At 38.0% G+C, this 17,515-nt stretch overlaps 1 protein-coding gene across 1 annotated transcript; it reads left to right on the top strand.

Moving 5' to 3' along the window:
• The first annotated feature begins 317 nt into the window (after positions 1-317).
• Positions 318-11,226, top strand: LIPF (lipase F, gastric type). The gene is made up of 9 exons (XM_036337336.1): positions 318-443; positions 601-718; positions 1,530-1,728; positions 2,846-2,955; positions 4,614-4,750; positions 6,819-6,965; positions 7,543-7,614; positions 8,014-8,085; positions 10,656-11,226. The coding sequence occupies exons 1-9, from the start codon at positions 339-341 to the stop codon at positions 10,890-10,892; spliced, it is 1,197 nt and encodes a 398-aa protein (XP_036193229.1). The 5' UTR covers positions 318-338; the 3' UTR covers positions 10,893-11,226.
• Positions 11,227-17,515: the final 6,289 nt, after the last annotated feature.

Here is a 17,515-nt window from a genome sequence, read left to right as displayed (position 1 = left end):
CCACAACCTTTTGGTGTATGGGACAACACTCCAACCCACTGAGAAACCCAGCCAGGGCAGAAGACTTTTTTTTTTAATCAATTAACTTTTTTTCAATATCACTTCAAAACCAAATGGAAATGTTCCTAAACAAAAGGAATCAAATATGGGGAAAACATGCTAAGCATTAAAATGCGTGTGCTAACATCCACGTCTCAGGTTTTTGCTCAACAGAATATAATAAAACTTAAGCATTTCTCTACTTTACATGAAGATAAAATGAACAAAATTAGGAGGATTATGAAAGTGTAATAGATTAACATGGCACAAACTATTCTTCTATTTCAGGCAGAACCAAAATGTGGTTACCCTTAACAGTGGCAAGTTTGATATCTGCTCTTGGAACTACACACGGTTTCTTTGGAACATTAAATCATGAAAGCCCTGAAGTGACTATGAATATTGTAAGTTGCTGGAGGAAAAACATACACCTATAAAACCAAGATATTACCATGACTTAGGATTATAGTAGCTTTTACATGCTCAATTAAATATAACAATATCTACTTACTAGATGCATTTCAGAAGTAAACTAAAAAAGTTTTGATTTTTCCTCACCAGAGTCAGATGATTTCTTATTGGGGATACCCAAGTGAAGAATATGAAGTCATAACTGAAGATGGTTATATTCTAGAGGTCTACAGAATTCCTTATGGGAAGAAAAATGCAGAGAATAGAGGTATAACCTTCTTCGCCTTTTTCCTTTCCCCCTCTCTCCCCTCTTTCTTTCTTCCTCCTTCCCTCTCTCTTTTCCACCATTCATGCCTTCCTTGTTCTTTTCCTCCTCTTTCTCCACCTTTAATTTTTTTCCTAGACTTAATCCTTGATCGTTCTGGAAATGCAACAGTGATGAAGTCATTTTTTCAAGGAGGTCACCATCAAACAAATGAGAGGGATAAACAGATGATTATAATGTGTGATCAGAGCAATGCTAGAAGTGTGCACAGGATATGAAGCTAGAAGTCCTGACAAAGGCACCTAACGAGGAGAAGTGAAGGAAAACCTGCTCTCTAAAATTAAACTGAGCGCAGTCCTAGAGGATTTAGGAGAGAGAGCCAGTGTGTGTGTTGCAGAGGGAGAAAGGGAAGGCAATTCAAGGCTCATTTGCTAAACAAGATAAAGGTCATTTTTGCTACTACTATTAAAAATTTTTCTTTTTCTCATTGTAGAAAAGTTATTCAGTACAAAAAGTATACAATTAAGCAAGGCCACTTAAATTAACATCATGCTGAATTGTTTAGGATATAATTTTTTTCAATAGTTTTTGGAGGCATAATTGGCATACAATAAACTGCACATATTTAAAGCCTATCATTTGATAAGTTTTGTCATCTGAGAAACCATCACCATACTTCAGGTAGGTGACTAAAATAATAGTCAACTCAAGCAAATGTTTAATTCTAGTGATATGAAAGTCTGTTTCTATCATTATAATTTATCTTAGAAGGAGAAATGTGTTTGTACAGCTTTTAAATAATATTCTTCTTTAGGCCAGAGACCTGTTGTGTTCTTGCAACATGGTTTGCTCACATCGGCCACAAACTGGATTGCCAACCTGCCCAACAACAGCCTGGGCTTCCTTCTGGCCGATGCCGGTTATGACGTGTGGCTGGGGAACAGCAGAGGAAACACCTGGGCCAGGAGGAATATATACTATTCACCAAACTCCGCTGAATTCTGGGCTTTCAGGTAAAGAAAAGGAACAATTAACAAGGGACACAAAAGTAAATATTGAGTTTAAAAAGCATGGGTGTTCACCCCATTCAATTCAGTCCCACTTCAATATATTATATTCCAAGTAAGAAGAGAAGGAAGTAATTTTCATTCTAATTGTTTCTTGGATTCTTCCATACACCTCATTGCAAGGGCAGTTTTTTAAGGGTAGGTTTTTCACTTTCTGTGACCTCATTTCCCAGTATTTGGGAATTACGCTTTATGTTTCTGATGATGCTTTTCTAAATGGAATGAGCACAATGACTGAAGCAAGGACATTTTCTCTCCGGAGTAGATTTGAAAAGGAACATCCATATGGATTCAAGAGAATGTTAAACCTAGTTGGGGGTTAAGAACAGCAATCTGAGTCAATATTACTATCGAGGTTGGGGTAGGAGCAATGAAATTTGACACCATGGACATATTATCAAGGCCTTTCTGTTAGGGTCCCTTTTGTGCCTTATTCCTGAAAATTACTCATGGAAGTGGAGAACTGAAAACAATTTGGCTAATAATGCTGAGGCACAAAAATGCTCAGAACTGAAAGGAAGCCTGTGTGTCCTGACTATAGTGAGGAAGAGGCAGAGCGACATGAGAGAAGACTAGAGATGTTGACAAGGGCCAGATGGTGACAAGGGCTGTGTAATCCATGGTAGGGCCTTGCAGCTCATTCTAAATTTAATGAGTTGCCAATGAAAACTTTTAGACAAGGGAGCAGCATAATCCCATTTTCACTTTCTAAAGTCATTCGGCTGATTTGTGAAGAATAAAATAGAGAGGGATATGGTTCATATGAAACAACAGTGGAACACTGCATACAAATTCTTAATAAATCTGACATTGTTTTAGGGATAGAAATAATCCCAGCTACAGATATTACCTTGCTTTGATTAAAATGTGGCTTTAATGCTGTGCTTCAGAAATGATGTCAACTGTTTATAAGAAGCCACCCCAAAGAGCACCTGGCATTCACTAATGCTTAGAGAATCTAGTGTTCAATTTCTCAAAGGGAGCCTGAGCTATAAACATCTTTGACTTTTAGAAATTATAGCAAGGAAATATGTTGTCTTATTTTGTCTTTTTTTTCTTGCAGCTTCGACGAAATGGCTAAATATGACCTTCCAGCCACAATTGACTTCATTGTAAAGAAAACTGGACAGGAAAAGCTACACTATGTTGGCCATTCCCAGGGTACCACCATTGGTGGGTAAAGTAGTCAGAGAAGGTGGTTTAATTCACATAGACCCTTTCCAGTTGTTATGCAGATGTGTTAGTCATTGTGCTTATTGCTTTCCATTCATTACATATATTCATTACATATATTCATTCCATTCATTACATATATTCATTACATATATTCATTACATATATTCATTCCATTCATTACATATATTCATTACATATATTCATTACATATGTTGTTGTCTTCAACAACCTGATGGTATAGGAACAATTATTATTCCTATTGTATACATGGGGAAACAAACAGGGATAAATAATTTGTGCAAAGTAACATAGTTATTACAAACTAGAGGCCTGGTGTGCAAAATTCATGCACTGGAGGAGAGGTGTCCCTCAGCCCAGCCTGTGCCCTCTCGCAATCCGGGAGCCCTCAGGGGATGTCCGACTGCCGGAGAATGTGGGGAGCAGGCCTAAGCCAGCAGTCAGACATCCTTAGCACTGCCATGGAGGTGGGAGAGGCTCCCGCCACTGTCACTGTGCTCACCTGCCTGGCTTCTGGCTGAGCAGCACTCCCCCTGTGGGAGCATATTGACCATCAGGGGGCAGCTCCTGTGTTGAGCGTCTGCCCCCTGCTGGTCAGTGTGCATCATAGTGACCAGTTGTTCCACTGTTTGGTTGATTTTCATATTAGCCTTTTATTATACAGGATGAGGTGGCTCATTTACCAGCCCAGGCACTCTGACTCCCAAGCCCATGCTTTGAAACATTGCACCACATAGCCTCTGCACTGAATTGATTCCATTCACTCATTCATATTAATCGGGCACCTACCAGATGACCTGAGAATATACAGATTAAAATCTCTGCCTTCCTACTACTTATATTCCAGTGAGAGGAGGCAGAGAAAATAACAAAGATTAAAAAGTAAAATATAAAGTTGATTAGATAATGGTAATGCTATGGAAAGAAAAGTAAATGAAGGAAGGATATTAGGAAGCATCGGAGGGGTGCACGGCGATTTTAAATAGGGGACAGAACCAACCACTCTCTAAGCCAGGGGTCCTCAAACTACGGCCCGCAGGCCACATGCAAATACAAATATTGTATTTGTTCCCGTTTTGTTTTTTTACTTCAAAATAAGGTATGTGCAGTGTGCATAGGAATTTGTTCATAGTTTTTTTTTAAACTATAGTCCGGCCCTCCAACCGTCTGAGGGACAGTGAACTGGCCCCCTGTTTAAAAAGTTTGAGGACCCCTGCCTAAGCAATGAAGGAGGTCAGGGAGTGAGGCGTGGGCATTGCATACCTGGAAAACTGGTGTTCCAGGAAGAGGGAATGGCAAGTGCAAATGATCTGAGCCTGGAGCAGTACAAATAACTCTTTTTTGCAACAATATGATTATCCTATTTCTACAGTCAGATAAAAGAGCTCATTATAACTTTTTAAAAGCTCTAGGCCCGTATCCTCATAGAGAATCTGTGGAAACAAAACAAATATTAAAAAATAATAAAATCTGATTAACTTGAACAAGCACTGATGATTAATCTCCCAGGTTTCCTCAGATGACAATCCTATTAAACCTAAAGTAATGTCACAGTTGTAACATACACGCATGCACACACACACACACACACACACACACACACACACTTCACCGATTTCTTTGTCGTTCTGTTTCAGGTTTTATTGCCTTTTCTACTAATCCCAAACTGGCTAAAAAAATCAAAGCCTTCTACGCATTAGCTCCAGTTGCTACTGTGAAATACATCAAAAGCCCGTTAAAAGAACTTAAACTTATTCCTTCATTCCTCTTCAAGGTATGTGATTCTTTTTAACTGAATGTAAGATATCAAATTGTCCGTGGATTTCAAAGGGATGGAAAGATGCAAAACACCTAGTGACCAATCATGTTTGCATTCAGAATAAAGATGTAGATATTTACTAGTACTCTACTATTTCTTGCATAGCACTGGCCACATTTGAATACCCACTACAGCCTGTGAGATCCCTGTACATTTCTTTGGTCTTGATTACTTTGTGTGGCTTAGCAATGCCCTCATAGATATTTCATATACCAAGCACTCCATTCAGCTCTGTCAAGACTGGGATTCTACCACTGGAGCAGGGAAGAGGAAATAAAACCAAAACAAAATAGTCCAATAAGAGCTGAAACCAGCCCTAACCGGTTTGGCTCAGTGGATAGAGCATCGGCCTGCAGACTGAAGGGTCCCAGGTTCGATTCCGGTCAAGGGCATGTACCTTGGTTGCGGGCACATCCTCAGTAGGGGGTGTGCAGGAGGCAGCTGATCGATGTTTCTCTCTCATTGATGTTTCTGACTCTCTATCTCTCTCCCTTTCTCTCTGTAAAAAAATCAATAAATATATATTTTTTTAAAAAAGAACTGAAACTAACTGGGCCAAGAAAACTATAAAGAGGAAGAATAAGATAGAAAGGGAAGGAAGGGGAGGGGAGGGAAGGGAAGGGAAGGGAAGGGAAAGGGAGAAAGAGAAAAATAATGGTTGAGTGAGGCAAGGACTTTGAGACCCCTCTTTAAATACTCTTGGCTTTCTATGCCTTTTCCTAAGAGCTCCTTTCTCTTTAAATAGGGATTTCTTAGGGCAGTAGTATAGATTTCAACAAACCATAAATATTAAGTAGGCATACCTGGCAGGGAATTAATAATATTTATTTTTTCTGAAGCTTAATCACCTACTTCTCCCACCCATGAAAACCATCACATACACAGTTTCCTTTAAAAGAATAGTTTAGCCTCAAGCTATCCAATGTAATGATGACATTTCCTTGTCTGATTTTGTCCTATTCACTTCTTTTGACTCTTAATTAACATGTGTGTCTAAAACCTGTAAAACTTTACTTAGAATCAAAGCTTTTATTCAAAGTGCAAGATTTTATGATGATCCAGGCTACATTGATACAGAACTTATCTCCTACTGGTACTCATATTTTCTCATAGGCGATGTAGAGAGTGGAAAACAAACAAACAAAAACAAACAACAACAACAAAAATACATTAGACCTTAAGTCAGAGTCTTGGATCAAGATTCTAGTTATAATCAGTTCTAATTAGCCCAAGACCTTGACTATTAGCCTCATGTTTTCTCATGTATAAAATGGGGATGACAAAATGTCTATTTTGCTCAAGAAGAGTTAAGTCCAATCCTTTCCATTATTAAACTACCTAGCCTCGCCCTAACTGGTTTGGCTTAGTGGATAGAGTGTCCGCCTGCGGACTGAAGGGTTCCAGGTCTGATTCCAGTCAAGGGCATGTACCTTGGTTGCGGGCACATCCCCAGTAGGGGGTGTGCAAGAGGCAGCTGATTGATGTTTCTCTCTCATCGATGTTCCTAACTCTCTATCCCTCTCCCTTCCTCTCTGTAAAAAATCAATAAAATATATATTAAAAAAAAAAACACAAACAACTACCTAGCCTCCTTGTCTTTCTGAAGACTTAGCTGAAAATATGGTTCAGCGTCACCATTTTCCTTTCTGATCTTTTCATAATTTATTATTGAAATCACACATCTTGAACTTAGTTGTGACATTCTGCATTCTGCCATGCTGTTTTATGATTTTATTTCATAACTCTTATTACCCCAACTAGACTCTAATTCTTTTGTGTTTTATACTCATTCTCAGCAGTCAGTACAATTCTCAATGTAACAACAAATACCCAGTATTAATATATCCCCTGCTTATTCCACAACTTTATTGTGGGAATTATTTGAATATGTTTGAAATTCCTAAAACAGCATTAAAACTATGAAAATATCAGCCTATTTACACCTGAACTGGTAAATTAGACAAATTAATTAGTACTTTCCGCAGCTCGATTTTTCTAACCCTCTGATGCTTTTATTTTTCAGGTTATATTTGGTAACAAAGAATTCTTCCCACATAATTATTTTGATGAATTCCTGGGCACTGAATTGTGCTCCCGGAAGATACTAAATGAGCTCTGCAGCAATGCTTTATTTCTCATTTGTGGATTCGACCATAAGAACTTGAACATGGTTTGTATGCATTGAAATTTCTATTCTGAATATTTGGAGCAATAGTTTTTTATTACTTGTCCCATCATCACTTAGAAATGGTACTTTATAAGAAGTAGGAGTAGCTTCAGAATTGTGTACATGATATGCAGATAAGCCTAACAGAAATCACAAGTCATTGCTCCCAGTTTTGTCCCCTGAAGATCCCTTCCATCACCCCATTGTCCCTTTATGCAGAAAAAATAATCACAACTTACTATATATATATATATATACTGTCATTTATACATACACACACACACACACAGTTCTTCAAAGCAAGAAGTTTCCCATTTTGATAAAATGGAGATGATAAACTCTCCTGTTTGGGTGGCTATGAATTAGATGAGTTCGCCTGTGCAAGCTCTAAAGTGACGTACAACTGTGTTGTTCATATCCTTCCAGTAAATGCTGCCCTTAAACACTTGAACTGGTTCAGGAAAGCTTACATCTTAGCTTAAATATTTGTGTCTTTTCAGCACAATATCAGGAAAACTTACATCTTAGAAACAAAATGAAGATCTAAGTGTGAGTGTGCATGTGTGTTTTTTCTTCCTAGAGTCGCTTGGATGTATATCTATCACATAATCCAGCAGGGACTTCTGTTCAAAACATGCTCCATTGGTCTCAGGTATCATTTTGCAAATGCTGTTAAAATTTATTTTGTGAGCCTTAACCTAAAGCACATTTTCAAAATATCCTGTCAAATGTTCCTGTTGGGGAATTTTTCTGGCATGGGACTACCAGCTAAAAATAACTATCATTCCATGTGAGTGGAAATCCTATGAAAACAGGTACTCTGGGCAGCAAAGAAATGAATGATTTTTATGAAGGCAAAGCTGCATTTAAACTTGCATTAATACCTTGTCCTGGGTGATTAATAGATTTTATTTTCGGAAGGAAAAAAAAGTTTTTTAATACTTGTAATTGTTTTAATGGGAAGTTATACCACTTGGACATGTTTGGGTTTTTTATTTCACATAGCAATCAGAGTTTTTATTTCCTTGTGTTCTTCATTTCTCTACATTAGGCTGTTAAGTCTGGGAAATTTCAAGCTTTTGACTGGGGAAGCCCGGTTCAGAACATGATGCACTTTAATCAGGTAAGCTTCTTAAAGTTAAAATCATTCACATTTTCAAAGACAAATCTTTAAAAGGTTAAAGATGAAATTATGATAACTGTGCATATATTTCCCAAAGGAATGTTAGTGCCTAAACCTAGCCTTAAAGAAATAATAAAGTAGAATATTATTTTCTTGTGATTCCTTCATCATGTCAAACATCACCACGGTCTCCTGTTGTCCCAATGGGTTCTCATGTTCCAGTGGCTGTGCTCGTTTGAGCTGCTCTGGAAATAACACATCCCTACATGTGACAAACTTAGAATGAATTCATCACCCCTCACCACATTAGACAGACCTGCCCTGTATCCCAGACTCCCCGTCCCCCAGCAAGCTGTTCTCTCCAAAGTGCAATTAACTAGTATAATAAACCAGTAATTCTGACTGTTCATGAGATAGAGCTGGAATCTCCGGTCTTTTTAAACAATATCCTCTCCTTTGTTGTCAGCCAGGAGAGTGACTCCATCACATGTCCAGATATAAAAGAAGGATGGTGTGCTTGCAGGTCGAGGGTGGGAATCGTTTTCAGCAGAAGGCCCCTTGGGGGGCAGGCAGACACATTGTGCGCTCTTCCCACTTTTGGTAGCACAAAGAACCCAAACTTTGGAGTCTGCCCTCTTTGAGGTCAGTATGAGTTCAGGCAATAGTTTCTTCATCTCTTCTCCTACATTCAGGGAGTTATTAATAATATTTAATGGGATAATGTCTATCAATCCTTCACACAGAGTAAACTCTCAGATTACCACTGACTAAATATGAACAAGGGGAACACCTACATTTTTTTTTGTAATTCTCCCCTTCTCCTCCTTACCATACCCCAAAATTGTCCACCCAAGTGGTAGCTGAACAAAACTACTAATTTTCATCTGCTTCCATGCCTCAATATTTAGAAGGAATTTATGTCTTTCATCACAATATCCTATATGTAGAGAAGATGCCCCCATTTTTAAAACATCTTTGATGTCTTTAAAGATGCTTTTAGAACATCATTGGATTAAACATATGTTGAAAACACTCTCCACCCACAACTATCACCTCCTCAAACACTCGAAACAGATGCTTGCTTTGAATTGGTCTTTCTACGGGGCTCTAAAACCAGTAATCCAAGGACACCATTTTGAAGGATTAAGTGAGACCAGAATAACCTAATCCCAAATCCTCCCTCCCTCCAAGCAAGCTGTTAATTGCTAAGGATGATCTTCAACTAAAATAGGGTATTAAAATATTAAGGAAAACTGCACATAGCAAAATCCTTTGTTGTGGAAAGTTGCCCATTTCCTAAGGTGACAATAGAAAAAAAATATTTGGGGTTAGTTTTCTTGAGAATATGACATAAAAAAAAAACTAACAAAATTCTGTAGGAAAATTCTCTCTTTCTCTCTTTTTTATGGTCCTGCTTTATGAGCCTTTATAAAGGCTATGTGTGAATGACAATTTTCTAGAAATAGGAAATGGGTCTGATGATAGCTTTTCTCAGAATTTGAACCAACATTATGTAAACTCAGGCAAGTATTTAACACAGACAGCCTCTTAAATGAACCGATTAATCTACAGACTGACCCTACTGGTAAGTCAATGCAAAACCAAAATAAATGAATCAGGATATTTTGAGGAGCTCATACTTTAGACTTTTTGGGTAGAAACAATCTATTGCAGTTAGAACCCAAGAAAGTTTACTTCCTTCAGCAGGAGTTAAAATATAAATTTTTAGTTTGTAAGCATTGCTATCTAAAGCCTCACTCTTCACACATGGTTCAGGAACAGCAACAGCCGCATCACCTGGGAATGCAAAACCTAGGGTCTTCCCCTAGATGTGCTGAATCAGAATTTTCATTTTCACAAGATCCCTAAGTGATTCTCAAGCTGTTAAATTTGAGAAGCACTGATCTAAATCATTCTGCATCCAATTTGCTCTGTGGGTAAAGGTGACTTTCTTTGAGCAATCGTTGTTTAGAATTTACTTGTAAAACTAGGTCATGACATTTGCGACAACATTGATGAAATTTGAGGGCATTAAACTAAGAGAAAGATAAATACTATATGATCTCAGATGTGGAATCTAAAACAGAAAAACAAACAACAATATAACTGAGCTCATGGCTATAGAGAACAGATTGGTGGATGCCAGAGACAAGGGTAGTGGGCAAAATGGGTGAAGATGGTAAAAAGGTTGCAAACTTCCTGTTATTAAACAAATGACTCCTGAGAATGCAAATGTATAGCACGGTACTACCATTAATAATACTGTATTGTATATTTGAAAGTGGCCAAGAGAGTGAATCTTAAAAATTCTCATCACAAGAAAACAAAATTGCAACTATGTTAAGTGAAGGAAATTAACCAGATTTAGTGTTTTGATCATTTCACAATATATGCATATATCAAAACATTATGTTGTACACCTAAAATTAATTTAAGGGTTTATGACAATTATACCTCAATAAAAAATACGTAGGCCAGTTTAGGTTGTATAAGCTACCCAAGGAATACGTATTGGGGTTTAAAGTGCAGATACCTATGAAAACTGTGGTTCTTTCTCTCTTGTATCTTAGCCCACACCTCCCATCTACAGTGTGACAGACATGAATGTGCCAATTGCAGTGTGGAATGGCGGCAAAGATTGGTTGGCTGACCCTCAAGATGTTGACCTTTTGCTTCCAAAGCTCCCTAATCTCATTTACCACAAGAATATTCCCTTTTACAATCACTTGGATTTCATCTGGGCAATGGATGCCCCTCAAGAAGTTTACAATGAAATTGTAAACTTGATGGGAAAAGATCAGAATTAGTTCTGGATTTGAAGAATTATCCATTTACTTTTCCAAATACTTTTTGTTTTCTGTCACATGATTTTCTGTAATGTCTGAGATATAATGCTTCTTTCAATAATCTTGACTTTAGAAATATATTAGCATCAACCAATTTTCTGTTTTTCATTTAAAATAATTTTTTAATTTGATTTTTCACTTAAAAATTGATTTAGAAACATTTGAAAGAACACATTTCTGGAGAGGTGAAACTTCCAATCTCATTCAATTTATCTTCTCAACTCAGCATAGATTATGACCTATAAACCATGAGTGTCTCCAAAAGACAATCCTGGGATTGAATATTGACACCTTGTATGCATCCTTGAGGTTGAATAAATTGCTTTCAATTGTGTACTATTGCTGAAGCTGTCTTTCCATCTTCATAATCAGAACATCACCTGCTCTTTCGCATGTTTCACCCCATGAAAAGGCAAATTAGGGATAAAATGAGTTGATGTCAGCTCACTTTCACTTCCTAGGGAGAAGAGAGCAAGGATAGGTTAGGAAGCAACAGAAATCTGGTTTTGGAAATTGGGAAGCAAAGGGTGTGCTGTCCATTCCTACTACTGTTCTGCCCCCATATCCCTGGACCTTAACCACAAAACAGGCAGCAACTAAACAAAAGATTTTTGAAATCACTGCCACTTTCCTGGCAACCACAGGATCCAGAAACATTCCCACTGCTATTTAAGTCAGAATGTACAACTCCCAGCAGTTGATATACCTCCCCGCAAAATGATGGCTCCCCCACACTTCCAAAATTTCCAGTAAGCACGGCCTCACCTGGGAAATTCTGTTAACCCCATAATATTATGACCTCATATTTAATGCAATGCAGCTTTGGGGGTCCCACTTATCATGCTGTGGTCGGGTTTAATGTATAAAACATAAATGAGATCAACAGTATCTTGTACCTAGCATAGAATATAGAACATAGTGGATAGTCACAAAAATCTGTTAATGATTTTTATTATATTGTCATGTCCCTCAACCTTTGCTAGAAAGCCTGAAGCTTTCTTATTTATTTTTATTCCCTCACTTAGTTTTTAAAGTGGAAACAAAACAAAAAAAAATCTAAAAGGACATTATTTAGGGGCCTTTATTTCAATCATTTCCATGAACTTTGACAGCCGCCTTTAATAAGTTGACATGAGAATCTCAGTCAAATACTCATGGTGGTGTACCCAAATAAGGAGTTGGATGTTTCATCAGTTTTGCCTTCTCAAGAGAAGAATACGAATTATGTTCTTAGTCCCCTGTGCTTTTCCAGCTAACTGGCTTTTGTTTAGTTTGCATTTAGCAAACAAAGGCAGCTTTGGTTTGGGTCTTTGAACACGAGTTAATGTATTTGCTCCCACAGCAGCTCTACTCATATCTCTCATTCCTAAATCTGCATTGTTAACATATCAGCTGATCAAGGATTCATTTTTCTAGCCACTTCCCTCTTCCTGTGTTATTTTTAAGCAAATTTGAGACATCACATATTCATCCATATTTCCATATGTATTTCTAGACGATAAGATCTCTTTCTTTAAAATAATAATACCATTGTCACAACCAAATCTTCTTTAATATCAATTAACTATCCAGTCAGTGTTCAAATTTCTAATTGTCCCATAAATGTCAACTTTTTTAAACCAGTTTGTTTGAATCAGAATCCAAATAAAGCCTTCACCTTTTATTGTTGATCTGTTTCTTATCTCTTTAGGTCTATACATTACCTATTCCTTTTATTTTTATTCCTTTAATATTTAATTATTTTTGAAAGAACTGTGTCTTTTTTCTTATAATTTCATACCACTGAGATTTTGCTATTAATATTTCAGTAGTATCACTTAATATGACCTCACCCCTTCATTTCCCATAAATCAGGATTTCTTAACCTCAACACTATTGATATTTATTGCCAGATATTTGTTTATTTTTCTGGGTATTGTAGGATATTTATCAGCATCCCTGACCTCTACCCACTATATTCCAGTAGTACACATGCACCCCAAGTTGTGACAGCTACACATGTGTCCAGATGTTGAGGCAGCATTGTTCACTCTCCCCACTGTTGAGGCAGCATTGTTCACTCTTTTCTAAATTATAACCTTGATCAGATTAAGATTGTTTTTTAGAAAAACTACTTCATAGACCATGTTGTATTTTTCTATAATGAGGATCATAATGCCTATATGCCTCTCATTTAGGATGTCAATGGCCATTTCTTTTTGCACCCAGATCAGATAGTTCATTAGAGGTTATAGAATGGTGACATTCTAATTTAATCATTTCTTCTTCATTTATTATCTGGGATACTACCAGATAATATCCCAGATATTTTCTGCACATACTATTTGGTTACCTAAAATGCATAATTTTTTCTTTTTTCCCAAGTTCCGCAATTAATATTCGTGTTTTTTTTACTACCATAACAAATTCATATTTCTAGGTATATTTGATGTGTTTCAGTTCAATGTAATTTGATCCATATTAATATTATGCCCTCTATTGCTTGTGACAGCCACTATAAATTGGCTCCAAAGTTCTTTTGGTCAAATCTGTCATCTTGTATATTTGCTGTTCCTGCTTTGGAATTAATTATTTCTTCAAAAAGCACTGCTACTTTCAGGAAGTATTTTTACCAGTGAGGGTGATCATTGTTATTGGGCGGATCATTGCTTTTTGGCCTTTTCAATGTAGAGAGTGAGGTAATACTGTTAAGATAAAATATATCAGGAGTTCATATTTATTCCTCAATTAATTTTTAAAAAATCATCAGCTATTCATCTTCTTCACCATGACATCTGTAACATATAATGCTTGAACAGTTACAGTTGCATCTTAAATAGTCTTCCTTTCTCTAGTCTCTATGCTTAATATTCCAAATTCCTAAGATTCTGTCCATTCAACATCTTAAGTTCATATTCTTCAACCTGCCATCCCAAATTCTCATAAATCTAGAGTTAGTTATCTATCCTGTCTCTCCTTCAACTACTTTAATTAGTAGCCTTCCTTCTAGTCAAACTCTCTTCATTATGTCTCAAATGTAACTCCTGACTTGCACAATCCTTTTGCTGCTCACATTCCCTTGCTCCCCAAGTTCCATAAGGATTTTGTGAAAGCAGAAGTGGGTGGAAGTTGAACACACAGGGCGTCCATGTCACAGTGAGAGGCACCAAACTTAGGAAAGTCCCAATCTTGTATAAGGGACTACTATCAAACCTGTGCAATCTCTGCCCCAAAGTGTTTTCTTATTATACTGGTCAAACCTGCCTTCTAGCCTGAAAAGAGACACGCCTCTGTCTGCTATACAAACAGAGGGCAGGTTTTTTTTTTCTGAAAAGATAGTCTGGAACAAAAACTGATCTGAGAAGTGCAGAAATACCCCAAAGAATAGTCTCCCAGGGTCAATCTTCAGCATACATCAACGTCACCTAGAAAGCCCTAGCTGGTTTAGCTCAGTGGATAGAGCAACAGCCTGTGGACTGAAGGGTCCTGGGATTGATTCCTGGTCGGGGCACATGTCTGGGTTGCAGGCTTGACCCCCAGTGCTGGGCGTGCAGGAGGCAGATGATCCATGGTTCTCTCTCATCATGGATGTTTCTATCTCTCTCTCCCTCTCCTTTCCTCTCTGAACTCAATAAAGATATATATATATATATTTTAAAAAGTCACCTAGAAAGCTTTTCAAACACAAATTGCTAGAACTAATCCCAGTATTTCTGACTCAGTAGAACTGTGTTGAGTTTAAGAATTTGCATTTCTAACAATTTCCCAGGCGATACTGATGCTGCTGGCCCGGAAGCTCTACTTTTCTTAAAATTTTTATTGATTTCAGAAAAGAAGGGAGAGGGAGAGAGAGATAGAAACATTAATGATGACAGAGAACCATTGATTGGCAGCCTCCCGCACGCCCCACACTGGGGATCAAGCCAGCAACCCTGGCATGTGCCCTGACTGGGAATTAAACCTGACCTGGTTCATAGGTTGATGCTCAACCACTGAGCCACATCTGCTGGGCAGGAAGTTCTACTTTGATCATCCCTATTTTAAGTCTATTAACAGATCATATTGTGTTGTGCTGTTGTTGATTTGCTTTCATTTGTCTATGCTATATATTCAGAAACCCCCAATTCTAACTACTTATACCCATTGTGATCTTTAATGTTATTAAATCAGGTAAATAACATACCTTCTACTAGGGACAATTCTCATCTATATATATAAGCCTAAGCAATATATAAAAGCCTAAGCAACCAGCCAACTGCCAACTGGCCAGTAGCTATGATGTGCACTGACCACCAGGGGGCAGACGCTCAATGCAGGAGCTACTGAGAGACAGCAACTTTGCAGAGTGCCCTCTTGCACTCTGGGACCCCTCAGGGGATGTTGGACTGCTGGTTTCAGCTGGATCCCCTGCAGGCCAGGCCAACAGACCCCACTAGAGGCGGGCCTCTAGTATCTTATAATGTTGTTCAGCTTAGTGACTTTTGTACTTAGCTATTACCAACTTCAGTTTATCTAGATATGAAACAAAAGAGACCATTGAAATTATAGAAAAAAAATCCTACTTATGAAATTATTGTAATAATAGTAATGGTAATCTCATGCTTGATGTTGGTATTAGTGATATTTCACTCTAAAACTATAAGACAGACTGATTAAAGCACAGATGTTGGCATCATTGAATAGTATTATATATTTCAGATTACACACTGGTCCAGAAAACTATTCCTTTAATATGGAAATATGCTTTGTGGCTATATTAGAATTGCTGCAAATATACCAGTGTTTTTTTTTATAGCTCTAAAATTTAACTGTTTTATTAAATTAATTTCATAAGTGTCCAAACAGGGACATGTATCTTATTCTTATGGTAAAAACACTTACTGTTGTCTAAATAATATTTTCATATTCACAATCTATTTTAACAATTGAAATTTTATAGAAACTATAGTTACCCAAATCTGCCACTAGAGGGTGGATTTGGAGATTTCCTTGATTTTCCCTTTTAATCCAGGGTATTTACATACTCTAATCAATAGATGGTGCTTGGGATCCTTTTACATAGCATGTTAGATTCCCTTGTTAAAAATGGTGCAGATTTTATCTTTAAAAAGGGAATTAAGTCTTAGAGAAGTTAACAAATGAAAAGTAAGGGTCATTGTTCCTGTGCTGGGACCTCCTCAGTGCAGGGCTGACTAGCAGCCATTGCTGCTTGCTCCACCCAGGAGATTCCCTGAGACCCCGCTGTACCCAATTTATAACCCCACCCAAGCTATGTGCAGCGGCTTTTGCATATGAATGGCTTGTTCTTTCTCAGCTTAAAACCTGTCAAACAAGCTGCAGCTGTGTCAGGGAGCCCCAAAGCTATCAAAAGAAGGCCCAAGGCCACACCAGCACCAGCCTGCCTTGCTTCACTGCTGGGCCTTGTCTGGGTACTCCCAAACCCAATACAAAGATGAGGACTCTGCAGCTCCCTCTGTAGCTCCTGCTGGGTGGCCCCAGGAAGTGACTGACTTTGCATCTCCTTGGAGATCCAAGAGCCAGTATACCCAGTGGTCAGTGCGAGATCATACCAGATTACAACTCTTCACATCCATAAGTGACACACTCAAGGGGCAGACTCAGTGAGCACCAAAGCACCATTGAAGCAAGTCTTGCCCCATAAGGGTGTCTCCTGCACAGCAGTTCTTCCATTGTAGACACAGCTGGTCCTCATAGCCAATTGGCCTGGAGGTCAATTCCTTCCAGTGATACCAAGAGCAATCAAGGCTCAACTACAAGACTGTGCACACAGCCCACAAAGGGGTGCACCAAGAGTGTCCACCTCAGATGACTGGGGAGGCTGAGCCACTGGGCCCTATAGGACACCTACTACACAAGGCCAATCTATCAACTCAAGGAGACTTAGCAGCTACCCAATACATAGAAACAAACACAGGGAAGCAGCCAAAATGCAGAGACAAAGAAACATGTCACAAATAAAAGAAATGGAAGAAAGCAAACTACTGGATATAAAGTTCAAAACCATAGTTATAAGGTTACTCAAGAATCTACTAGACACCTCTGAGGAGCTTAGTGAGACCTTCAAGGATCTTAGTGAGAATGCCAAAAAAAAAAAAAAAAAAAAAAAAAAGGAAAATAACCAGTCAGAAATTAAGCATACACTGACTGAAATAAAGAATAATATACAGAGATTCAACAGTAGACTAGAGGATCCCAAGAATCAAGTCAAAGATTTGAAATATGAGGAATCAAAAAACACCCACCCGGAAGAGCAAAAAGAAAAAAGAATCCAAAAGTATGAAGATAATGTAAGGAGCCTCTGGGACAACATCCGAATTATGGGGGTGCCAGAAGAAGAGAGAGAGCAAGATATTGAAAACCTATTTGAAGAAATAATGACAGAAAATTTCTCCTACCTGGTGAAAGAGATAGACTTATAAGTCCAGGAAGAGCAGAGAACCCCAAACAAGAGGAATCCAAAGAGGACCACACCAAGACACATCATAATTAAAATGCCAAGGGCAAAAGACAAAGAGAATCTTTAAAGCAGCAAGAGAAAAACAGTTAGTTACCTACAAGGGAGTACCCATATGACTGTCAGCTGA

The sequence above is a fragment of the Myotis myotis genome, unplaced genomic scaffold (genome assembly GCF_014108235.1).
Source record: "Myotis myotis isolate mMyoMyo1 unplaced genomic scaffold, mMyoMyo1.p scaffold_m19_p_15, whole genome shotgun sequence".
Classification (NCBI taxonomy): Eukaryota; Metazoa; Chordata; class Mammalia; order Chiroptera; family Vespertilionidae; genus Myotis; species Myotis myotis.
The sequence above is the reverse complement of the archived record's forward strand: the minus strand, read 5'-3'. Positions and strand labels throughout refer to the sequence as shown.